This window comes from Aulonocara stuartgranti, assembly GCF_965226115.1.
Source record: "Aulonocara stuartgranti genome assembly, chromosome: 4".
Taxonomy (NCBI): Eukaryota; Metazoa; Chordata; class Actinopteri; order Cichliformes; family Cichlidae; genus Aulonocara; species Aulonocara stuartgranti.
The window spans coordinates 18,157,239-18,178,169 of NC_138942.1; the positions used below are offsets into that span (position 1 = coordinate 18,157,239).

At 43.1% G+C, this 20,931-nt stretch overlaps 1 protein-coding gene across 7 annotated transcripts; it reads right to left on the reverse strand.

Annotated features, from left to right (window-relative positions):
• Positions 1–39: 39 nt before the first annotated feature.
• rfx1a (regulatory factor X, 1a (influences HLA class II expression)) lies at positions 40–20,273 on the reverse strand. Of its 7 annotated transcripts, none has more exons than XM_082529589.1 (19): positions 20,111–20,273; positions 16,524–16,901; positions 12,518–12,627; positions 12,334–12,429; positions 11,824–12,099; positions 11,490–11,587; positions 10,986–11,373; positions 10,051–10,226; positions 8,217–8,336; positions 7,824–7,957; positions 6,329–6,447; positions 5,874–5,980; positions 5,586–5,737; positions 4,961–5,058; positions 4,475–4,624; positions 3,883–4,091; positions 2,568–2,721; positions 2,429–2,474; positions 40–2,338 (listed from the first exon to the last, which is right to left on the reverse strand). In XM_082529589.1, the coding sequence occupies exons 2-19, from the start codon at positions 16,879–16,881 to the stop codon at positions 2,178–2,180; spliced, it is 2,952 nt and encodes a 983-aa protein (XP_082385715.1). In that variant the 5' UTR covers positions 16,882–16,901; positions 20,111–20,273; the 3' UTR covers positions 40–2,177. The 7 variants fall into 7 exon arrangements, with proteins under 7 accessions (XP_082385715.1, XP_082385714.1, XP_082385713.1 ...); XM_082529588.1 differs by having other exon boundaries at positions 10,051–10,232; XM_082529587.1 differs by having other exon boundaries at positions 10,935–11,373.
• Positions 20,274–20,931: the final 658 nt, after the last annotated feature.

Here is a 20,931-nt window from a genome sequence, read left to right on the forward strand (position 1 = left end):
ATAAAATCAGACTCAGAAACCCACGAGAGATATCCGGAGTAATTTTAAAAATTCTTTAATTTATATCTTTAAAATTAAAAACATCTGAATTGCATTCTACCACCTCCAAAGGCACAGTCATACTTAGAGCAGACCAAAATTCAAAAAACACTGCCACTGAACATCTTTTTTTTTCTCATTTTGTTTTGTACATAAGAAACAACGCACTATAAAAATGACGAACATTTTTTTCCTTTTTTAGTGGGTAAACAATGGCCATTCTGCACGCTGTAGATCATTAAAAGACTGGAGTGATATGTACTCAGCTGTGGTAGCGCTAGACTTCGTATAAAGGATGATGTGCTGGTTTGAGGCTGGCAATGCCTGTGAAAAAACACGCACCGCTATTTATAGACAGTATTGACAGAAATGAAAAAGGAATATGACAACTGATCTCAATGAACAGTGTTTTAGAAGCAAAACAAAGCCATCGGGCATGAGAGTGAGAAAAAAAACATAGTGAGACGAGGGGAATGAGATGAGCGGTGGTGGAGGACTGAGCAGATCTCTCACCTCGGTCGATTTCTCTGAATCTCACCGAGGGGTGAGAGACATTTGCATGAAATCTGACGCCTCCATCTCACCGTTTAAAAAAAAAAAAAAAAAAAAAAAAACCTCGAAGAAAGTGAGGGGGGAAAAAACAAACAAAAAAACTTTTAGACAATAAAGTCAACATGTGCAAAGAGGCAGGGCCTTACTTAGCCTGTGAGTGGAAAAGTCATCAGATATGAAAGAGGATCGATAACCGAACGTACAATCACAAATCAATAATGCACACGAGGGTCGCTTACAATGTGTGACAACACAGCACCGTACACTGCACAAGAGGTTCACTTAGTGACAACGAAATTCAAAATAGTGGATAAATATACAGTAGAATATAAGTATATCACCGTTCTTACTCAGGCACAGTTCTTAAAAAAACAAAAGAAAGAAGAAAAATCAGCGAGGATCAAAGCAAACCGGTTTGGCACCCAGAAACACACAAATGTGGGGAAAAAAAACAGAAACAGAATGAAATAAGGCAAAAACATAACGAGTCGAGGGCAAATGAGGGCACAGAGGAACTTAATGGGTGGATAGGATTGAAGCACTTAAACATAAACTATGGTACACGTACGGCACTTCTCTCTCTCTCGTGGGAACCAGATGTTCTTGTTTTAAAAAAAAGGAAAAAAAGAGAATTTTTTTCTTGCAGCAACTAACAGGAGTTCCTACTTCACAGCTGGAGCTTCATCTTTACAAGTGTTTGTGGCAGCTGAGGTAGGCACTCCGAGAACACGAGAGCTTCTCTTTTTTCTTTTTTGTCTTTTAACAGGTGAATCACACAGGAAATCTGCACACGCCATCAAAAAAAAAAATCAAACCATGAATGCTCTAGAAAATATCTACACAACAGTCACCACTCGGCATGAGTCACGCAAACAGACGCGCACGACTGGGTAAAAACACGTGTTCACTTGGCCTCTACAAATAACAGCAGAGCGGTGTGACCACAGTGCTCGTACAAGCTGGCACACACAAAAAAGTCGCCTGCTGTCTTTAAAAAAAAAAAAAAAAGCAACAACAACAAAAAACCCTACGCTCCCACAAAGCGGTAAATGAAGTAGTGACTAAATTCAAACACCGCTTACGGTCCGCTCCGCACACAAACACACCGCAGTACCTTTTAAAGACCACTTTGATACGGCAGTGACAGTGGTGGGAGGGCGAGCATTCGTTTTACAGTAATGAGAGGGAAAAACAGCGAGGCTGCGGCGCGATGAGGAGATAAACGAAAAGAAGTGCCTGGCTTTAGTTTGTTTTGTTTTTACAGATTCATACAACTGAAGGTCCTCTCTGCATCAAGAGACCCTGGGTTTCTGAAGCCACGTCCTGTTACAAAACGCCACTGACTGTGGGAGTAATCAATGGTGGCGACAGGCGGTTGTGCCATCCGGGCAGCAGCAGTTACTGACTTGAGTGTGTTTTGATTGTGTGTGCCTGAGGACTGCACGCAAACAGAACCATATGCAGCGAGAGTGCACGTGGGCGCACCTCAACAAGCTCTATATACAGGTGTCAGGGGGTATAAATTACTGTTCTTTGTACATCGGCGTGTGTGTCTGTGAGATCAGCACATGTCATTTACACTGCGGCTAGTTGTCAGCTGACCCGGTGGCGAAGAGAACTCTCTGGTCAGTTCTGGCCAGCTTGGCAGGCGGCTCCAGAGACTCCTCTCCGAGCACGGCCCCGTCTGAGGGAAGGGACAGCTCCTGACCTTCTTCATCACTCTCCTCCTCCTCTTCTTCTTCCTCTTCTACAACAGACAGCATAACAGAGATGGTTACCAGCAAAGCTTAGAGCACAGGTGTCAGTTAAGACGAGCTACAGCAGAATCAGTGCAGACCTTTATCCGGATCCAGCTGGTTCAGACCTCGGCCTAAGCTGGCAAACTAATGGCAAGAGGGGATTTGGTTAGTGGTGTAAATGTGGCTTACACTATTATATGAATGTATTTGCATTTCTGGATCCGTGTATGTTGATACCTCTCCCATAACAGCAATGGGGGTCTCTCCTTTAGCCTGGGCCACTCTGTGCTCGATAAGGTAGTACATGTACTCGTCGTATAGCAGACGAATCAGGTGAAAGGATCCGAAGCTGGCGGCACTCCGCAGGGTGAGGTCTCTGATTACCATGGAACTGAGGAACAGAAATGGGAAACAAGCCACTCTTCATACATGTACTACTTCTCTAACTTACAAACAGAAACTGCTTTTTTCCTCTATCTCATTGCTTTACTGGGACAAGGTTGACACCACAAGTCGAGTCGGTGACTTATTTACTCAATTTGAGTATTTGATAAGTTCCTTCAATAAAGCTGTGTGATGTGGGGTGGTTTGGATTTTAAATTTCAGCTCTGCTATTTATTCCAGACAGGTCTGAGAGCGATTCAGAGCCTTCGGATTTCCATCCAGTCTCCAAAGGAGGCAAATGAATGGCAACTGACTTGTAATGACCTGCTTGACTAAGACCCTGCTTATGGGATGAGCTTGGTTTTATATATATTTATATAAATAAATAAATTAAATTCCCCACTCGCCCTTTATCCTTCTTTATCTTTATCCTTCAAGCTCATGTCTCTACCAGAGGCCTAGGAGCTTGAGGGTCCTGTGCACACACACACACACACACACACATATATATATATATGCATATCCTTGCTTTTTTTTTTTTTTATCACTATGGCATATGTGCATAGGAAGGTATATGGATGCATACTTACGATTACAGCATAGAGGTGGATGAGGATTATTGTTACTGTTACTTTTAGCATTTATTTAGGAATATGGTTATAATGAGTAGTACACTCATCCTTTTATCTCTACTATCCTAGTGATTGTTTTCTAGTTTGTGTTGTTATTGTAAGTATTCTATGTCCTTGTCTTGGTTATCACTTTTTAAACTGCTCTCTTGTTTTGTTAATTTTAAAAAATCCAGTCATTTAAAATTTGGACAGTTTTGATGATTATCTTGTGATTATTACAGTTAGCAATGACTTAACAAAGTACAGACTAGGTTTGTTTTAACTTCAGGACTAAAGCCTGCAGCTCAAACTGAATACAACATCACAAAAAATAATGCAAACTGACAAAGGCCATTTTAGCCCTGTATACTTCAGCTCTAAATTACTGGCTATTGTGCACTCGTACACTCCTCCTTCATCATTTTTACCAGACATTTAGCTCAAAAGAGGAGAATAAAGATCCAACCAAATCAAATCTATCAACACAAATAAAAATGGACTCAGAAAAGGTCAGGAGAGGCAGAACTTGGAATTCATTCTTTCTGACTGCTCCCCACCTGTAAAAGGACCACTTGAGCAGAAAGAGCTTGGCAGCTTTAGGGAAAGCAGGGCTCTGTTGGTAGGGCTTTAGGACCTGGGAGACCACACCGTCAAGCCACGCGGCCCACTGCTCCAGTGAGTTCTGCTGCTGGAGGGTCAGCTTGAAGTCCTGCTCGAGCCGCTGGACCACACGGTCTTCGCACCGGCACACCCATGAAGCCTGCTCCTACAAAAGCACAAACAGGGAGAAAAAGGCAAAGTGTCATTATAGGGCAGTCACATCTGCACCAGTAAAAGAGGCTGGATGACCTTATATTTATAAACAGCAGCAGATGATGGAACTTAAACCACGCACTAGCACTAAGTTTACTGTTCAGTATCTGAACATATAATCAGGCGGAAGAAGCAGTTTCTTAGAAAAACCAAGTGAGCTTCCTGAACAGTAAAATAAAAAAGAGACACTATGACGGAAGTTGGATAAACAAATAACACATGAAACCTCAGTGTAACCACAAGCTACAGAGTCAGCTGCAAAACCAAAGCGGCATTCAACCACTGACAATGTCATCAGCGCGATTTAATGAGAATGCTGCTAGACACTGAACCGACCTGGACGTTGGCAAAGTCGACGCGGTTGAGGTCGGACAGCATCTGATTGATCTGAGCCGTGTTCTGGAGGACAGCACGGGCTGCCTGGGCCAGGTGGTTCAGACTGGTGTAGCGGCGCAGGGTCTGAGCAAAAGCATTGGCTGATGTGACCTGAGAGAGGAGGAAGACGACGGGTCAGAAAAAGATGCATATCAATATTTTCACAAATATCCGTATATAACAGATGTTTTCTGTGATAGCTGCTCACATCTGCTGTCATTTATTTACTTTGATGGAACCTCTTTTTTCCCTTCTTCACAAAAGCTGCACCGCAGAGCTTTTATATAAATTCAACTCTAGCTCCTGCTCACAAAAATCTAATAATGTCTGAGCTTAGAGTCCCACACAATAAGACGATGTTTTTGTCATGCCTGAAAAGACTGTTTGCTCCATGGCTCAGAAAACAAGCGGTTCCATCAGCGCCAAGCTAATAATGGAGGGCTTTACCTTGATGCGGACCATTTCCTCAGGGATGTTCATCATGGCATTGGTCAGCCAGCTCTCCAGGCTCTTGGCAAAGTTGCGAATGGCTTGAGTTAAGGCACCTGTGGGCAGAAATGGGTCTGTCACTGCTAGAGTGGGAAAACGATTATCTAATGTCTAGACAATTAGCCAAGGTTCTGCTGGTCAAAGATTTTTCAATTTTTATTTATTTTCTTTTTGGCATTACAGCTGAATAACCAGACTTGTATCCACTTTATGTGGATGTGGAACATTTTTTTCTCTGGCAGCATTGTGATGGGAAAGAAAATGACGAATATTCAAAAGGGAACTGTTCAAGGTCTTAAAAGTTAAACTCTGACTAAAACTATAACCGAAACCAGAAGAAATAAGTGTAGCTGCCAGTAAGGGCAGCGCAATGGGTACACGTGATGGAAAACAGTGTATTCTTTCACTACACATCCAAAAGGCTGTCAGGAGGATCTTTGCTCCCTAGTTGGCTCATTTCAACAACTTTAAATTGGCACTGAGTTTTAGGAATAGCTCTTTATTTGTATAAACACACTCTGTAGGCACGGATAAGCATGCTTACATGGTTCACTACATAATCAGTCTTCCTATAGAGCCTTACTGGGGATGGGTCTGAGGACATCAGGGATGAGGATTTCCACCAGGCCCTGGTAGAGGCTGTTGTCACAGTCGCGGCTCCAGCGCAGCACTGGCTCATATTTGCACAGCAACACCAGGCAGGACTTAGGGAGACGCTTCTCTGACTCATCGTGACTGCCGAGGCGCACACACACGCACACACAGTTTGTATGGAAATAGTAATGCTACGGCAACAGACAAATGTTTTTACTATCTTAGGACACAATCTGGATCTTGAATGAACGCCTGCCTGTGGAGTACAATCACTCACACGGCCAACGTGGCATCTCCGGCCTGACTTTGGCTGAACCTCCAGAAGGTCTTCCACAGAGTCTCCACTAGGGTAAACTGCAGGTTAACCATCACATCGAGAATAGCCTGAAAGAACGGAAAGAAAAGAATCCATACATCGAAGAATCGAAGACTGAGGACAAATAGATTATTGGGGTGGGGGTAGTGGGGCAACTGGAGGAACAAAGGAGAGGAAAACAACATTCTGCATTTCTGGATTTTGCTTTCAATGTGGTCTTCCTAACCTTAAAACTCATCTTCACCACTACATCTATAAGAACTTGACATTTTGATCAAATTACAGTCGGTTTTTCCCACTAAAAGGTTATAATTGGTGTAATTTCATTTAGAGTAGTCCTGCAGTGATTCACAGAAAGGAACTACACACAAAGGAAAAACTTCAGTAAATAGTCAGTGGGTTCCAATTTCGGTTACCTCACAATGTTCTCTGTACAGCAGCTGAAAGCTCTTTATGTGCTCCAGCTCAATGCCCTCTGGCAGAGACTTCCCCTGGAGATCGATCTCTGGGAACTCTGGGAGAGCTCTGGATGCATCTGGACACAGGACAAAGGAGCAGTGGATACTAAGAGAGAAATCCCATTAACTGCACAGAGTAATCAACATTTATGTGAATGCCACTAAATGTGCTTAGATGGACATGCCTGTTGTGGTTTAGCTCATAGTAGGAGGGATGTGGCATTTAAATGTTGGTAATGAGATTGTCTTTTTACATTATGTTCAGATTAAAAACATATAATCCGTCCATCCATTTCCATCTGCTTATCCAATTCAAGACCCTGAATTGGATAAGTAGGTAGGTCTCGAACAAACCTGGACATATTGCCAGTCTGTCACAGGGCAAACACACAAAGACACAACCATTTAAACTCACATTCACACCTATGGCTAATTTAGAATCACCAGTTAACCCAGCCCCTCTAACTGCATGTGTTTGGACTGTGGGAGGAAGCCAGAGAGAACCCATGCAAACACGGGGAGAACATTCAGACTCCACAAAGAAAGGCCACAACCAAATATGCTAGATTCAAACCCAGGACCTTTTTGCTGTGAGGCAACAGTGCTAACTACCATCCTGCCTTACACATATAGAAATAGCCATCCATCCATTCTCCTCTGCTTATCCAATTCAGGGTTGAAAGGGGGCCGGGGGGGGGGCTATTCCAGCTGTCTTAGGGCAAGAGGTGGAGTACACCCTGGACAGGTCGCTCGTGTGTTGCAGGGCTAACACATAGACATAGACAACCATTTGCACTCACGTTCACACCTATGGGCAATTTAGACAAACACGGGGACAACCTGCAAACTCCACACAGGAAGATCCTGTCCTGGTGATGAAATTGAACCTCCTTGCTGTGAGGCTCTGAGTGTTAACCACTGCACCGCCAGCACAGCAGCATATAGAAATGTTAAACATATATCAGGTGTAAAAATCCCATCATGCTATCAAACAAAGGAACTACGCAATTCAAGTAAACACAGCAGCATAAGTATAGCCCTGTGTGCTATATGCTTACATAAATAGGAAACCATGCCTTATATACTTGTAATAAACTGTTACAGCAGATTCTGTTACTGGATTTGACAGTCCGTTAACAGGGCATGGAGGTCCTTGCTGCTAATAAAAATGAAGGCTTCCCAAAAAGCCTAAAACCTAAAGATGAGGAGACACACTTTGTCAGGCCAAATTAACAATTTACTTCACAGGGAAAAGCAAGTTCAAAGACTGGTGCTGTGTCAGGCACAGCCCATGCACTCTAAACAACCACATACTGTAATGCAAGGTCCTCACAACAAGCCCTGAGAGCTTACAAGAATATTTTGCTTGCTCACTCTTGTGACTCAACCAAATTAACATTAAAAAAAAAAGCAGCACTCACTAACAAGTGTGTTCATTGTTTACTAAGCTCACCAAGGAACTGTTGGTACTGCTGAACCTGGGTGCTGATATCCACGTGGCCCGATCCCTGCTGCTGTTGCTGCTGCTGACCTGCTCCTGCTGCCGTTCCATTGGTCATTCCTTCCACCTTATGAACAGGCTTCAACCTGATAGGTAGGGAGCGACAAAGCACATCAGGCATTCATGTCTAGACAAAGGTGATAAATAATGAAGTGAAATGAAATTGTAATTCAGTCTTATAATAAGAGCAGCAGATGCCCAGAGCCGCGAGAAGAATGGAAGACATGGTGTGAGAGATGGAGAAAAAACAGGAGCCGGTGGCAAAAACCGTATGAGGTAGAAAAAAGGTCAACTGTGTAATGATAGAGAAGATGCGCTTGAATGTGTAGACATTTCTGTGGATACCTCTGTTTCTGTGAGAACGGCTGTTGCCTCATAGCCAGGTGTTGTTGGTCTTCCATCAGCCGGAGAAGAGAAGAGCCCGCTTTGATTCTCAGCCCATAATAGTGGTATTTAGAATTACCCCTAACAGGAAGACAAATGTGGTTTGACTTTTATTTTTAAAAGAGCCTAACTCTATAGAGAGCATAGTGTTTATGCTGTCTGTTTAAATGTATGTTAACTCCATACAAGCCACATGTATAGTCTTACTATACACTGAATTAGAATTTCATAAAACACAAAGTATTTGCACCCATAGCACTAAATACTTTTAAAAAGTCATTTCACTAGCTCACTCACTCTCCCACACATGCTGTCTGTCTTCATCACTACCCACATGTCTTCCTACACAAGGCAAACATTTCCCAATGCTCCAGAGAGCTTTATAGATGTTCCTAGAAAAATTTAAACAAAACAACACAAAAAAAACTGCATTTCTGCTGGAAACTAATTTAAGGTACACCAATCAAGCATAACATATGACCACCTGCCTAATATTGTGTTGGTCCCCCTTTTTCTGCTGAAACAGCCCTGATATGTCGAGGCTTGGGCTCCACTAGAGCCCTGAAGGTGTGCTGTGGTATTTGGCACCAAGAGGTTAGCAACAGATCCTTTAAGTCCTGTAAGTTGCGAGGTGCGGCCTCCATGGATCGCACTTGTTTAACTAGCACAATCCAAATTCTTGGGAATTGGGAGGCCAAGTCAACACCTCAAAATTGTTGCTGTGCTCCTCAAACCTCAAACCAACCAGAGCACGTTATTCTGCTGTAAGAGTCCACAGCCATCAGGGAGTACTGTTTCCATGAGAGGGTGTACTGTGGCTATGCAGCCCCACACACAACGAACTGTGATGCACAGTGCATTCTGACACCTTTCCATCAGAACCAGGATTAAGCTACAGGAACGGTACCGTGGCTGCATCAAACCACAATCAGCCTTGGCCGCCCATGATACTGTCATCATAACAGTGGTTCACTATTGTTCCTTCCTTGGACCACTTTTGATAGATGCTTACCATTGGAGACTGATAACAACCCAGCTCCAACCCAGTTTTCTAGCCATTACAGTTTGGCCCTTTCAAACTCAGAGAAATGCTTTTGCTTCTTGCTTTTAGCACATCGACTTTGAAGACAAAATGTTCCCTTGCTTCCTGATGTATCCCACCCACTAACAGGTGCCACGGTGAAGAGACAATCAGTGATTTCACTTTACCTGTCAGTAGTCAAATCTTATGCCTGATTGGTGTGTGCATGCATAGCATTACGCACGTCAGTTACATGGAGACTACTGGTGTCTGGTGAAATGAACGGAGGACTACTGGGTTTGTGCTCCTGACATGCATCACTGCAGCAGAAAAGGCCACAGTGGAATGTGTGATGTGTTTGTCTGATCTCTCCTCTGTGGTCTTCCTCTTCTCCTCCTGCCTGGCAGCTCCATCTTCAACATCTTTTGTTCAATATATTCACTATCCGTCCTCTGCAGATGTTCAGACCATCTTAGCCTTGACTTTCTAACTTTCAAAACCACTCAACTTAAGTTGTCCCTCTTGGTCACTATCAATGAAAATCCTAGCAACTCTGCCTCCTGTCTTTTTGTCAGCATCACCATCTCAAAGCCATAAATCATAGAAGTTCCCTCTACCAACTTGTAAACATTTTCCTTCACAAACCCTTAGCATTTGTCTCCACCCACTCGACCCTGTCTGTCCTGTCTTCTTCACCTCTCTCTTTACTAATGGATATAAATGGGTTGCATATATATTTTTTACCCTATGAGTTTGGGTGACTACACAGCTTACCGAGTGCCCAGACGCCGTGTGCGTAGCCCCATGAACACAGATCTTATGAGTTTCCCGAATGACGCAGCATTAACAGGTTCTAGCTTCTGCTCCTGGCAGTGCAGCAAGTAATGGCAGTAAAGGGTGGAACGGGGCAGACTCACTCCTTCAGCTGTCTCATAGTTGTCCAGCAACCACTGTACCTGACACACAGGCAATGGAACAAAGAAAATAGCTGGTGCAGTTAGCAAAGCCAGCATATACAGATATACAGAAAAACATAGAGCAACAGATAAATGCATAACTATTACCACACATATCACACCTTTGAACAGATACATGTACATGACATGCACACAGACGCACACACGCACACACACACAGATTTCTCTGGTATTTGTATTATACAAACGCAAATCCATTCGTATTTACAGTCCGTCTGTCATTCAGGAATGAAAACACAAATACATCTGTTTGCGTGCCGTGGCATACAACTTTGGTATGCAATGAATCAATGACCTGGAGTACTGATGGGATGCCGGCCAGACATGTTTTGGTTATGGCCATTGTATGGGGGTTCAATATGATGAATTTGGGATGAACAGTATAGTGTCAAGGCATTTCAGGCAAATTAAAAATGCCCCTCATTACATGCACTGCAATGGTATGAAAATGATGAGGTCATGGTTTTGTTTTCTTTGAGGAAATCACAGTTAAAGCAAAATAAATAAATAAATAAAATTTCAGCTAACATTTTTTGCTCCTAATCTCCAAATTGTTCACTTGTGTTTTCCACTTTGACAAAACTCAAACTATGACGTCATCAGTGTGCGCCACCAAAAGGGGGGGTTGTGTGGATGAGAACAGAACGAGAAGAAATTCCTGCGCTTGGCGCCTCTGCATACCTTCTTGTCTGCCGACGGCACGCTACTCTCCTCGCCCTCTGTAATACTCACAGTGGCCGGAGAGGCGCGGGCAGTGTGTGAGTAGTTCTGACTGTTGCCAGCTGCCGACCCGCTGCTGCTGCTGCTGCCGCCGCTGCCCAGCATGTAACCCCCCTGGATCACATAACTGCCTGCCGCGCCGCCGTTGGTCCCTGCCCCTTCTCCGGCCCCGTTGGTCGTGCCGCCTGCCGTCACCACTGTGGCCCCTCCCCCCGCCGCGGTGGTAGGCTGGGCCACGAACATCGAGACGCCCGCTGTGGTGCCGGCTGTCACGGACACAGTCAGAGGTGTGCCGGGCGTGGAGGCCTGGGTGCCGGAAGTCGGCTGACCTTCGTAATATGGAGCGGCGGTGGTCTGGGTGTACAAAGGGGTGTCGGTGTAAGGGAAGGTGCCGGAGCGACTGGATGAGAGACATGCAAAGATGGGTTACAAAACCAAGCAGCCGAAGAAAGAAGTAAGACAAAGAAAACAATAATTCTGTGTGGACAAGTGTTAGAAAATGAGGTTCATTCTAACATGGTGCTGGTGGTGTAGTTGTTGTCTTCTCCTTCAACATACTGCACTTGATTGGTGTACACATGTTGCACTGGCACTGATGTGAGCTGCTGCTGGACCTAAGGAGTGAGCGCGCACACACACAGACACACACACACACACACACACACACACACACACCAAAATCCAATAAATCCTCAGCAATCTTGTTGAACCACATCAACTCTTTCATCCTTTAGAATCTTAATATCTTTCATGTCCGGCCTTGTTTTTGCACTACAAACATTTCTTATACTGACAGCTTCTCTGTCCACTCATCTTTGTAGCAGCAGATTCCCTCGTGTCCCTGACCTACTTGGAAAGCGGCGGTTGCTGTGTGCAGAGGTGGCTGATTGGGACCTGAGCTGAGGATGGCAGGGTAGCCTATCTCTCTCTCAGCATGCACAGAGAGCATGCACAGTGACTGCCAATACTCATCCAAGGGGAGGTAGACGGGTTTGCAGCAGTAGCCGTTTACGCAGTCTGCTGACATCCAGGCAAGGCAGACTGACTCCTCTGCCTCATGACGCAGCTGCCAATCTTCTAGTTTCCTATCCCTGACTAAACCGGTCACCTCCGTGCTAAGGGGAAGCTGAAAAGTTGCAGATTTGACCACAGAAACGATGAGCTGACTAATACTGAGCCAAAACACAAGGAAGTTGCAAAGTTTTGTACGCATCACAAGTCACATTGATCACACATTTAGTGAAGTGAAGCTGTGATGACTAGCTCGCATTTACACACTGGTTAGTGAAAGCATAAGTTATTTTCAGACATCACGTATATGCCATCACCACTGACAAACTCCACTGGGAGTTTGGCTTACCTCCTGGGTGATGTGGACAGGCTGTAGACTGGTGACGCTGAGCTGTGTGCCTGGCTCAGTTTTGGCAATCTGGGAGGTGGCCTGCACCACTGACCTCTATTGAGATGAAGAGAAGATTCAAGAGCAAAGAAAACAACATAATATAACATAGACGGACATAACCATGTATGTGTGCAAATTTTACCTGCTGAGCTGTCTGCACCTGCTGAACAACTTGTGTGGGGACTCCAGTCTGCACCACAGCTGGAGGTGGACTGGAGTCTGACACACTGTCATTTGAGTGAAGGGAACCCTCTGAAAGATAAAGAGGGTATCTTAGTACCTGCACAAATTAGTGATATTATTTCTACTTCATTAAGCTGATCATACACTGCCTCTCATCTCTTGCTACAGCTGATTAATAATAAAGTGGTAACACTAATGGTGTAATAAAGCAGATAAAATCATGTCTTTAAACACATAAAAGTATGCACAAATCAAAAATCTCCCACCTAAAAAAATATTTGCACTTAATTATTTGTCAACTTTTTGCTTGAAAAACCTTTATGAAAACTAATGATAGTAATAAAAAAAAAAAAACATCTTTTAAAGACACAATTAAAATTGACCACAGAGGATAAGCCTGTGACTGTAACACAGTTTTACTTCATTCGCCACACACCCTTATACCAAACTGGGATTATCCGGTATGTGAGCCGAGCGTTTTTGTCTTTACAAATACTTGACTGTACAAGTCGAATTCAATAAGTCGGGCAAAATCAGGTATTTCTGCTGCAGCTAATTACTAGTTTACTTACCTTCCACTTCTAGAACCTGTGCATTAAACTCCACGCCTCACCCTTTTTGATTTTGTCCTTATAAATCAAATCTGCTTTGTCAAATAAAATGATGAGTCTGAAAAACCCCTTAAGATAAATTCTCATCATCCATTGTGAAACACCTCTGACTGGTTAACTTCAGGCCTTGCGCCAACAGATCTTTATTTGTGATGTGTTATATGACTGTGGGGTGGCAGATAGAGACATATTTACACAGTCTGAAGCAAGGAACTTCTAGGACACTTGTGTTATGATATAATAGCTCTTGTCTAGACTGTCAACATTTAACTTTAGTAATCACACTGTTAAATGGATACAGTCTTATCTATTAGATAGAAAACAATGCGTGCAAATAAAGAATAGCAAGTCACCCTATCTTTACTGTACGCAAGGTGTCCCCCAGGGTTCAATTCTAGGCCCCCTGTTATTTTCACTTTATGTAAATGACTTGCCTAATGTGTGCAAAAATGTGGACACATCCGATACGTATGCGGATGATACGGTAATTTTTACGCAAGCCAAAACTGCTGATGATGCCGCCCATCAGCTTTCACTGGCATTACATGATTTACAAAAATGGCTGAATGACTCATGCTTGTGCCTTAATTTTAAAAAGGCCGTATCAATGTTTTTTAGTAAACCTAAAACAACCGTGGCTGCAGTAAAAGTTTGCTTGGGTGCACAAGAATTAATTAATGTTGAGGAATTTAAGTATTTGGGAGTGCTACTAGACTAAATTATCCTTTAAAAAACACATTGAAAAAGTAGTGAAAACTGTAAATGTTAATATACAGAACTTTAGACATATCTGCACATCATTAACAGACACAGCAGCGATTACATTCCTGCACTCAATGATACTGGCTCATATTGAATATTGTATTACAAGTTGGTCCTATACGAGCTCTGCTGCTATTGGGACAATTGAAGTATGCTACAAAAGAGCATTGAAAATATTAGATAAAAAACCTTTTTCATATCACCATTGTCAAATTTTAGAAAAATACAAGTTTTTAAATTTTACTAATTTCAAATTATTTAAATCTGCCTGTCTAATATACAAAGTTATACATGGTCTGGCGCCTCCACCAATGAGTGATTTTATTAAACAAAAGTCTACCAGTGTTGCCGGGTCTCAACTGACTCGAGCCACTGTTAGAGGTGATTGTGAACTGGCATTCAGGCGGACCACCTTTTCACAGAATGCTTTGTCATATCAGGGAGTGAGATTCTGGAATAGTCTTCCACTGTCAGTGAGGGAAAGTACAAGTCTCCCCATCTTTAAGAGTCACTTAAAAGGGCGGCTGAGGGACACACAAACATGTAATCATGTTTAATAATCATGTTTTATATTGGACGGGAAAAAGAGTTAGTGTATTACAAAAAGGGAAACAACTGTTAGTGCAATGGGTGAACGCAATATCACGATGGTCAGGGCATGTACAATACTGGGTTTTGTGCAATATAATTGATGTGTTTCCGTTATTGTTATTGTTATTGTTGTTGTTGTTATCTATACTGTCCTCTGTGTCCACTCTCCTTGTCACTGTTTGTGCTACAGGGAGTGCAGAATTATTAGGCAAATGAGTATTTTGTCCACATCATCCTCTTCATGCATGTTGTCTTACTCCAAGCTGTATAGGCTCGAAAGCCTACTACCAATTAAGCATATTAGGTGATGTGCATCTCTGTAATGAGAAGGGGTGTGGTCTAATGACATCAACACCCTATATCAGGTGTGCATAATTATTAGGCAACGTCCTTTCCTTTGGCAAAATGGGTTAAAAGAAGGACTTGACAGGCTCAGGAAAGTAAAAAACAGTGAGATATCTTGCAGAGGGATGCAGCAGTCTCAAAATTGCAAAGCTTCTGAAGCGTGATCATCGACCAATCAAGCGTTTCATTCAAAATAGTCAAAGGGGTCGCAAGAAGTGTGTGGAAAAACCAAGGTGCAAAATAACTGCCCATGAACTGAGAAAAGTCAAGCGTGCAGCTGCCAAGATGCCACTTGCCACCAGTTTGGCCATATTTCAGAGCTGCAACATCACTGGAGTGCCCAAAAGCACAAGGTGTGCAATACTCAGAGACATGGCCAAGGTAAGAAAGGCTGAAAGACGACCACCACTGAACAAGACACACAAGCTGAAACGTCAAGACTGGGCCAAGAAATATCTCAAGACTGGTTTTTCTAAGGTTTTATGGACTGATGAAATGAGAGTGAGTCTTGATGGGCCAGATGGATGGGCCCGTGGCTGGATTGGTAAAGGGCAGAGAGCTCCAGTCCGACTCAGACGCCAGCAAGATGGAGGTGGAGTACTGGTTTGGGCTGGTATCATCAAAGATGAGCTTGTGGGGCCTTTTCGGGTTGAGGATGGAGTCAAGCTCAACTCCCAGTCCTACTGCCAGTTTCTGGAAGACACCTTCTTCAAGCAGTGGTACAGGAAGAAGTCTGCATCCTTCAAGAAAAACATGATTTTCATGCAGGACAATGCTCCATCACACGCGTCCAAGTACTCCACAGCGTGGCTGGCAAGAAAGGGTATAAAAGAAGAAAAACTAATGACATGGCCTCCTTGTTCACCTGATCTGAACCCCATTGAGAACCTGTGGTCCATCATCAAATGTGAGATTTACAAGGAGGGAAAACAGTACACCTCTCTGAACAGTGTCTGGGAGGCTGTGGTTGCTGCTGCACGCAATGTTGATGGTAAACAGATCAAAACACTGACAGAATCCATGGATGGCAGGCTTTTGAGTGTCCTTGCAAAGAAAGGTGGCTATATTGGTCGCTGATTTGTTTTTGTTTTGTTTTTGAATGTCAGAAATGTATATTTGTGAATGTGGAGAGGTTATATTGGTTTCACTGGTAAAAATAAATAATTGAAAGGGGTATATATTTGTTTTTTGTTAAGTTGCCTAATAATTATGCACAGTAATAGTCACCTGCACACACAGATATCCCCCTAAAATAGCTAAAACTAAAAACAAACTAAAAACTACTTTCAAAAACATTCAGCTTTGATATTAACGAGTTTTTTGGGTTCATTGAGAACATGGTTGTTGTTCAATAATAAAATTATTCCTCAAAAATACAACTTGCCTAATAATTCTGCACTCCCTGTAGTATAATGTGATCACTGTTTTTGTCCTTGTCACATGACCTGTAAATAGTGTCTCTGTATGTTTTTACTAACTTGTGTTTAACACCAACCTGCCGGAGGGTCTGCAGATGGAAATTAGCCTAAGGCTATAATCTGGCATATTTACATTTGTTAAAATGTTCATTAATATGTATTGCCCCTCTTTCTAAAAAATAAATAAAATAAATATTTAATTGGGATCACATGCACTGTTAGTGCAGAAAGCCTTTACCTGTGACAGTAACAACGATGTACTGTGGAGTGCTCTGAGCATTTCCTGACTGCGTGGGGGAGCCCTGGATCTCTGCAGTCACATACTGCGTCTGAGCTGGCTGGGCTTGCACTGTGGACTGAGTCTGACTAGCAGCGGGCTTTTGGGTGGTGATGGAAGCGGCTTGCTCTGTGGGAGTAGTTTGGCCTGTGGGTGTGACCACAGAGGGAGCAGCCACAGTAGTCTGAATCTCAGCCAAAAATTGTGGGGCAGTTACAGGGGTGGAGCTGGCATCAGGTTGACCCGTTGTCACAGTGACAGCAGTCCCCTGAGTTTGGGCCGCTGGCTGGATCTCACCTACGTAGCCTGTAGTGGCCATTACAAGAGCAGGGAATCAGGCTGGGGAAAAAAGAAAACAAGACAACAAGTTACACATTTTCAACCTAAGCTGTTTGTTTTCAAACTACAGGGTGGGCCATTTAAATGGATACATCGTAATAACATGGGAATGGTTGGTGATATTAAAGTCCTGCTTGTGGTACATTAGTATATGTGAGGGGGCAAACTCCTCAAGATGGGTGGTGACCATGGTGGCCATTTAGAAGTCGGCCATCTTGGATACTACTTTTGTTTTTTCAATAGGAAGAGGGCCATGTGACACATCAAACTTATTGGTAATGTCACAAGAAAAACAATGGTGGGCTTGGTTTCAACGTAACATTATTCTTTCATGAGTTATTTACAAGTTTCTCTTTGTTCACAGCCATTGACATGTCGAAGAGGTTAACACGTGAGGAGCGGATCGAAATTGTGTTGATATCTGGTGAACGCAGTAACCGGGTCATTGCAGCAGATTTCAATGCAAGACACCCTACGAGACCACCCATCTCCCATGCTGCAGTTAGCAAACTGCTTGCTAAGTTTCGTGAAACTGGTTCAGTGTTGGATTTGCCAAAATGTGGACGCAAGAAAACTGTCACTAATGAAGAAACATCAGTGGCTGTCCTAGCTTCATTCAGCAAGAGCTCACAGCGTAGCACTCGCCGCATGTCACTGGAGAGTGGCATTAGTCGAACATCCCTTCGGCGGATATTAGCTACTCACAAATGACACCCTTACAAACTCCAGCTACTGCAGCAGCTCAACGAGGATGACCCAGATCAGCACACAGAATTTGCAGAATGGGCAAAACAAAAATTGGAACAGGACCCTCAGTTCACGCAGAAGATTTTGTTCAGTGATGAGGTAAACTTTTATGTGAATGGTGAAGTTAACAAACAAAACCACTGCTATTGGTCTGACACTAACCCACATTGGATGGATCCCTCCAAGACTGTTGGAACAACAAAAGTGACGGTTTAGTGTGGTATATGGGGTACAACGATAGTGGGTCCATTCTTCATCAATGGAAACCTCAAAGCCACTGGATATTTGAAACTGCTACATGATGATGTGCTTCCCTCTTTATGCACTGAAGCTGGCACGTTCCCTGAGTTTTTCCAGCAAGATGGTGCACAACCACATTATGGGTGCCAGGTCCAAGCATTCCTAGATGAACAGTTTCCTGGAAAGTGGATTGGTCGTCGTGGGCCAGTTGAATGGCCCCCAAGGTCTCCCGATCTGACCCCTTCAGACTTTTATCTTTGGGGTCATCTGAAGGCAATTGTCTATGGTGTGAAGATACGAGATGTGCAGCACCTGAAGCTTCGGATACTGGATGCCTGTGCTGGCATTTCTCCTGCCGTGTTGCAATCAGTGTGTGAAGAGTGGGAGAAGAGGGTTGCATTGACAATCCAACACAATGGGCAGCACATTGAACACATTTTATAAGTGGTCAGAAACTTGTAAATAACTCATGAAAGAATAAAGTTATGTTGAAACCAAGCACACCATTGTTTTTCTTGTGACATTACCAATAAGTTTGATGTGTCACATGGCCCTCTTCCTATTGAAAAAACAAAAGTTGTATCCAAGATGGCCGACTTCTAAATGGCCACCATGGTCACCACCCATCTTGAGGAGTTTGCCCCCTCACATATAGTAATGTGCCACAAACAGGACTTTAATATCACCAACCATTCCCATTTTATTATGGTGTATCCATATAAATGGCCCACCCTGTAGTAGACAATGCTGTGTTAAAAAAAAAAAGAGGCAATGAGGCAAATTTAGTACAACCAAAATATAAACAATCATGAATAAGGAGTCTAACTTGTCAATTGCATAGGTAACATTTAAACAGAAGGTAGGAGGTTAAACTCTATCATAGGAATCAGCATTAGATCACGTCTTTTCTAACAATATTAGCCTGTAATAAGCAGCTCATACACCACACAGATATTTTTACATGCTCATTTCTCGCCTAGATGTAAATGAATGCTCGAGGGGGGTGTCTGAAAGTACTATTGTGGCCAGGGCCTCTCAGTGGTGCAACTCATGAGGGTATGCGGGGGAGGAGCATTGATGGGAACAAGCATTTTGGTGTCTCATTACCTGTAATGTGATCGCACCGCCTTTGATGTACATAGGCATGCCCGTAGAACAGCTAGGGAAAATCCCTTACCAAACTGTATTAACGCTACAGTGCTGTCTATTATTTTGCTTTATGTCATGTACACTGTCACCGTAATCCACATTTTTAATACCATAACACAGATAGTTAACTTCTGGCTGTCAATAATTCAAGTCAAATAAACACAGCAGAAAGAAAGAAACATTTGTAACTGAAAATGTGTGTTTTCTTCTTTTCAGTTAGATAGTAGGGAGCTTGTTATGAATCTGAACCTGTAAAGGTGTACACTTAGGAGTCTGCGTCAGTGAACAAAGAGGTGAAAGTGAACTGTAACCTAGAAAGCACCTGCAGAACGCCCTCCTTCGCCACGCCCCTTACGTATTAAATGTCCGCCACCTGCCACAGCTTTCTAAACTTTCCGTTAAAAGACAGAACGGCATTTTAGTCAGCCTTCAATTTATTTAACTGCTCAAAACTAACACAAAACACGTCCCTCTATTAATGTTACAATCCCAAATTGGCCTCCCTTCTATTTTGGAAGGGATGGGGGCTGTCGCTAGCTTTATGCACCATATGTGTGTCTAGTCAGCTAACGGAGAAAAACATAAAGTGCAAACCCATCACTGACTGTACATAATTCACCGTTAACAAGATGAGTGTCCGTTTATAGTCAAACAGACGTTGGCTGCGAGCGGCGGCAAGCACTAGCCTGTCGTGACAGCCACTGATGCTAGCTGTGTAGCGAGATAGCAGGATCAGGAAGCTAACTGGTCTCTACAACAACCGCCATTTTGTACCTTTTGCATTTGACATCGCCATAACAACGGCCTGCTTGGGTATGCATCTATGGCTGCGTCGTCATGGCAGGCGAAATTCAGAGTCACACAGATGTGCAGCAAGCAGGCACAAACTATCGCACACTAGAAAGCCCGACCGGTTATCAGAATGACGGCTAGCTTGCAGGCTAACCCCCAGCTAACACTGGGAGGCAGTTGCCTGTTATGGCTACTGAAACAACAAGGGGGAAAAGCAATAGCAGAATTCAGCTGAAGCGTTAGAGGACATAAAATGCTACAGATCATGTTAAGAGCTTCACCTCTGGTTCCACGTGTGTATTTCCCACTGGCAAAATATCTTCTTTTATTTTTATGGCGGTTTCAGTTGTTGTTGTTGTTGATTCTCGTTGCTGGGTTCTTGTCGCCAGGGCTACCGTGGCTATGGCGCTTCGTCCTCACCAGGGCAACTGTTGCTACCCACCCGCTCCCTTCCCTCCCCCTTTGCTGTTGTGATTGGCTGAGAGCTGTCAAATTGTCTTAAAGTGACAGCTCCAGGAAAATTTTACTACAAAGCCTTCCACGCCCATTTGTGGAAAATCCCAGAGGTGGAGGCTCCCAGTTAAATCCCAGTGAAAGTAATAGAATTGTTTGTAGTTTGTTTTTAAATTGGAATAAAATCAATGCACAGCCTATATGGACTGTCATTTAAATTGATCCATCTGGCTACATTCATTCAGTGACTTACCCAAGGGTCCATTAGTAGCCTACCTGAAGAATGGGCTATTGATGTGTTGTTTTATTTTAATATGTTTCTTCCTTTTCTTTACTCTCCTTTTACAATAATGTAAATATCAGTCCATAACAAGACATTACAAAGTGTTTTACAAATAAATGAATACAAGGAAACACAAGGCTATATAAAGACAAATTTAAAAGTTTTGAAAACAGAATTAAAAAATAAACAGTGAATTTTGCATTTTTACCTGTCATCACAACACATTACAGGTTATTATATATGTGCATGTGGCATATGACTGCATAATAGTGAGCCAAAGGCAAATTTCTTGCCCTAAATTTCATTTAATGTTCTCATCATACAACATAATTTATACATTTTTTTCCCACACACCACTGGTTTATT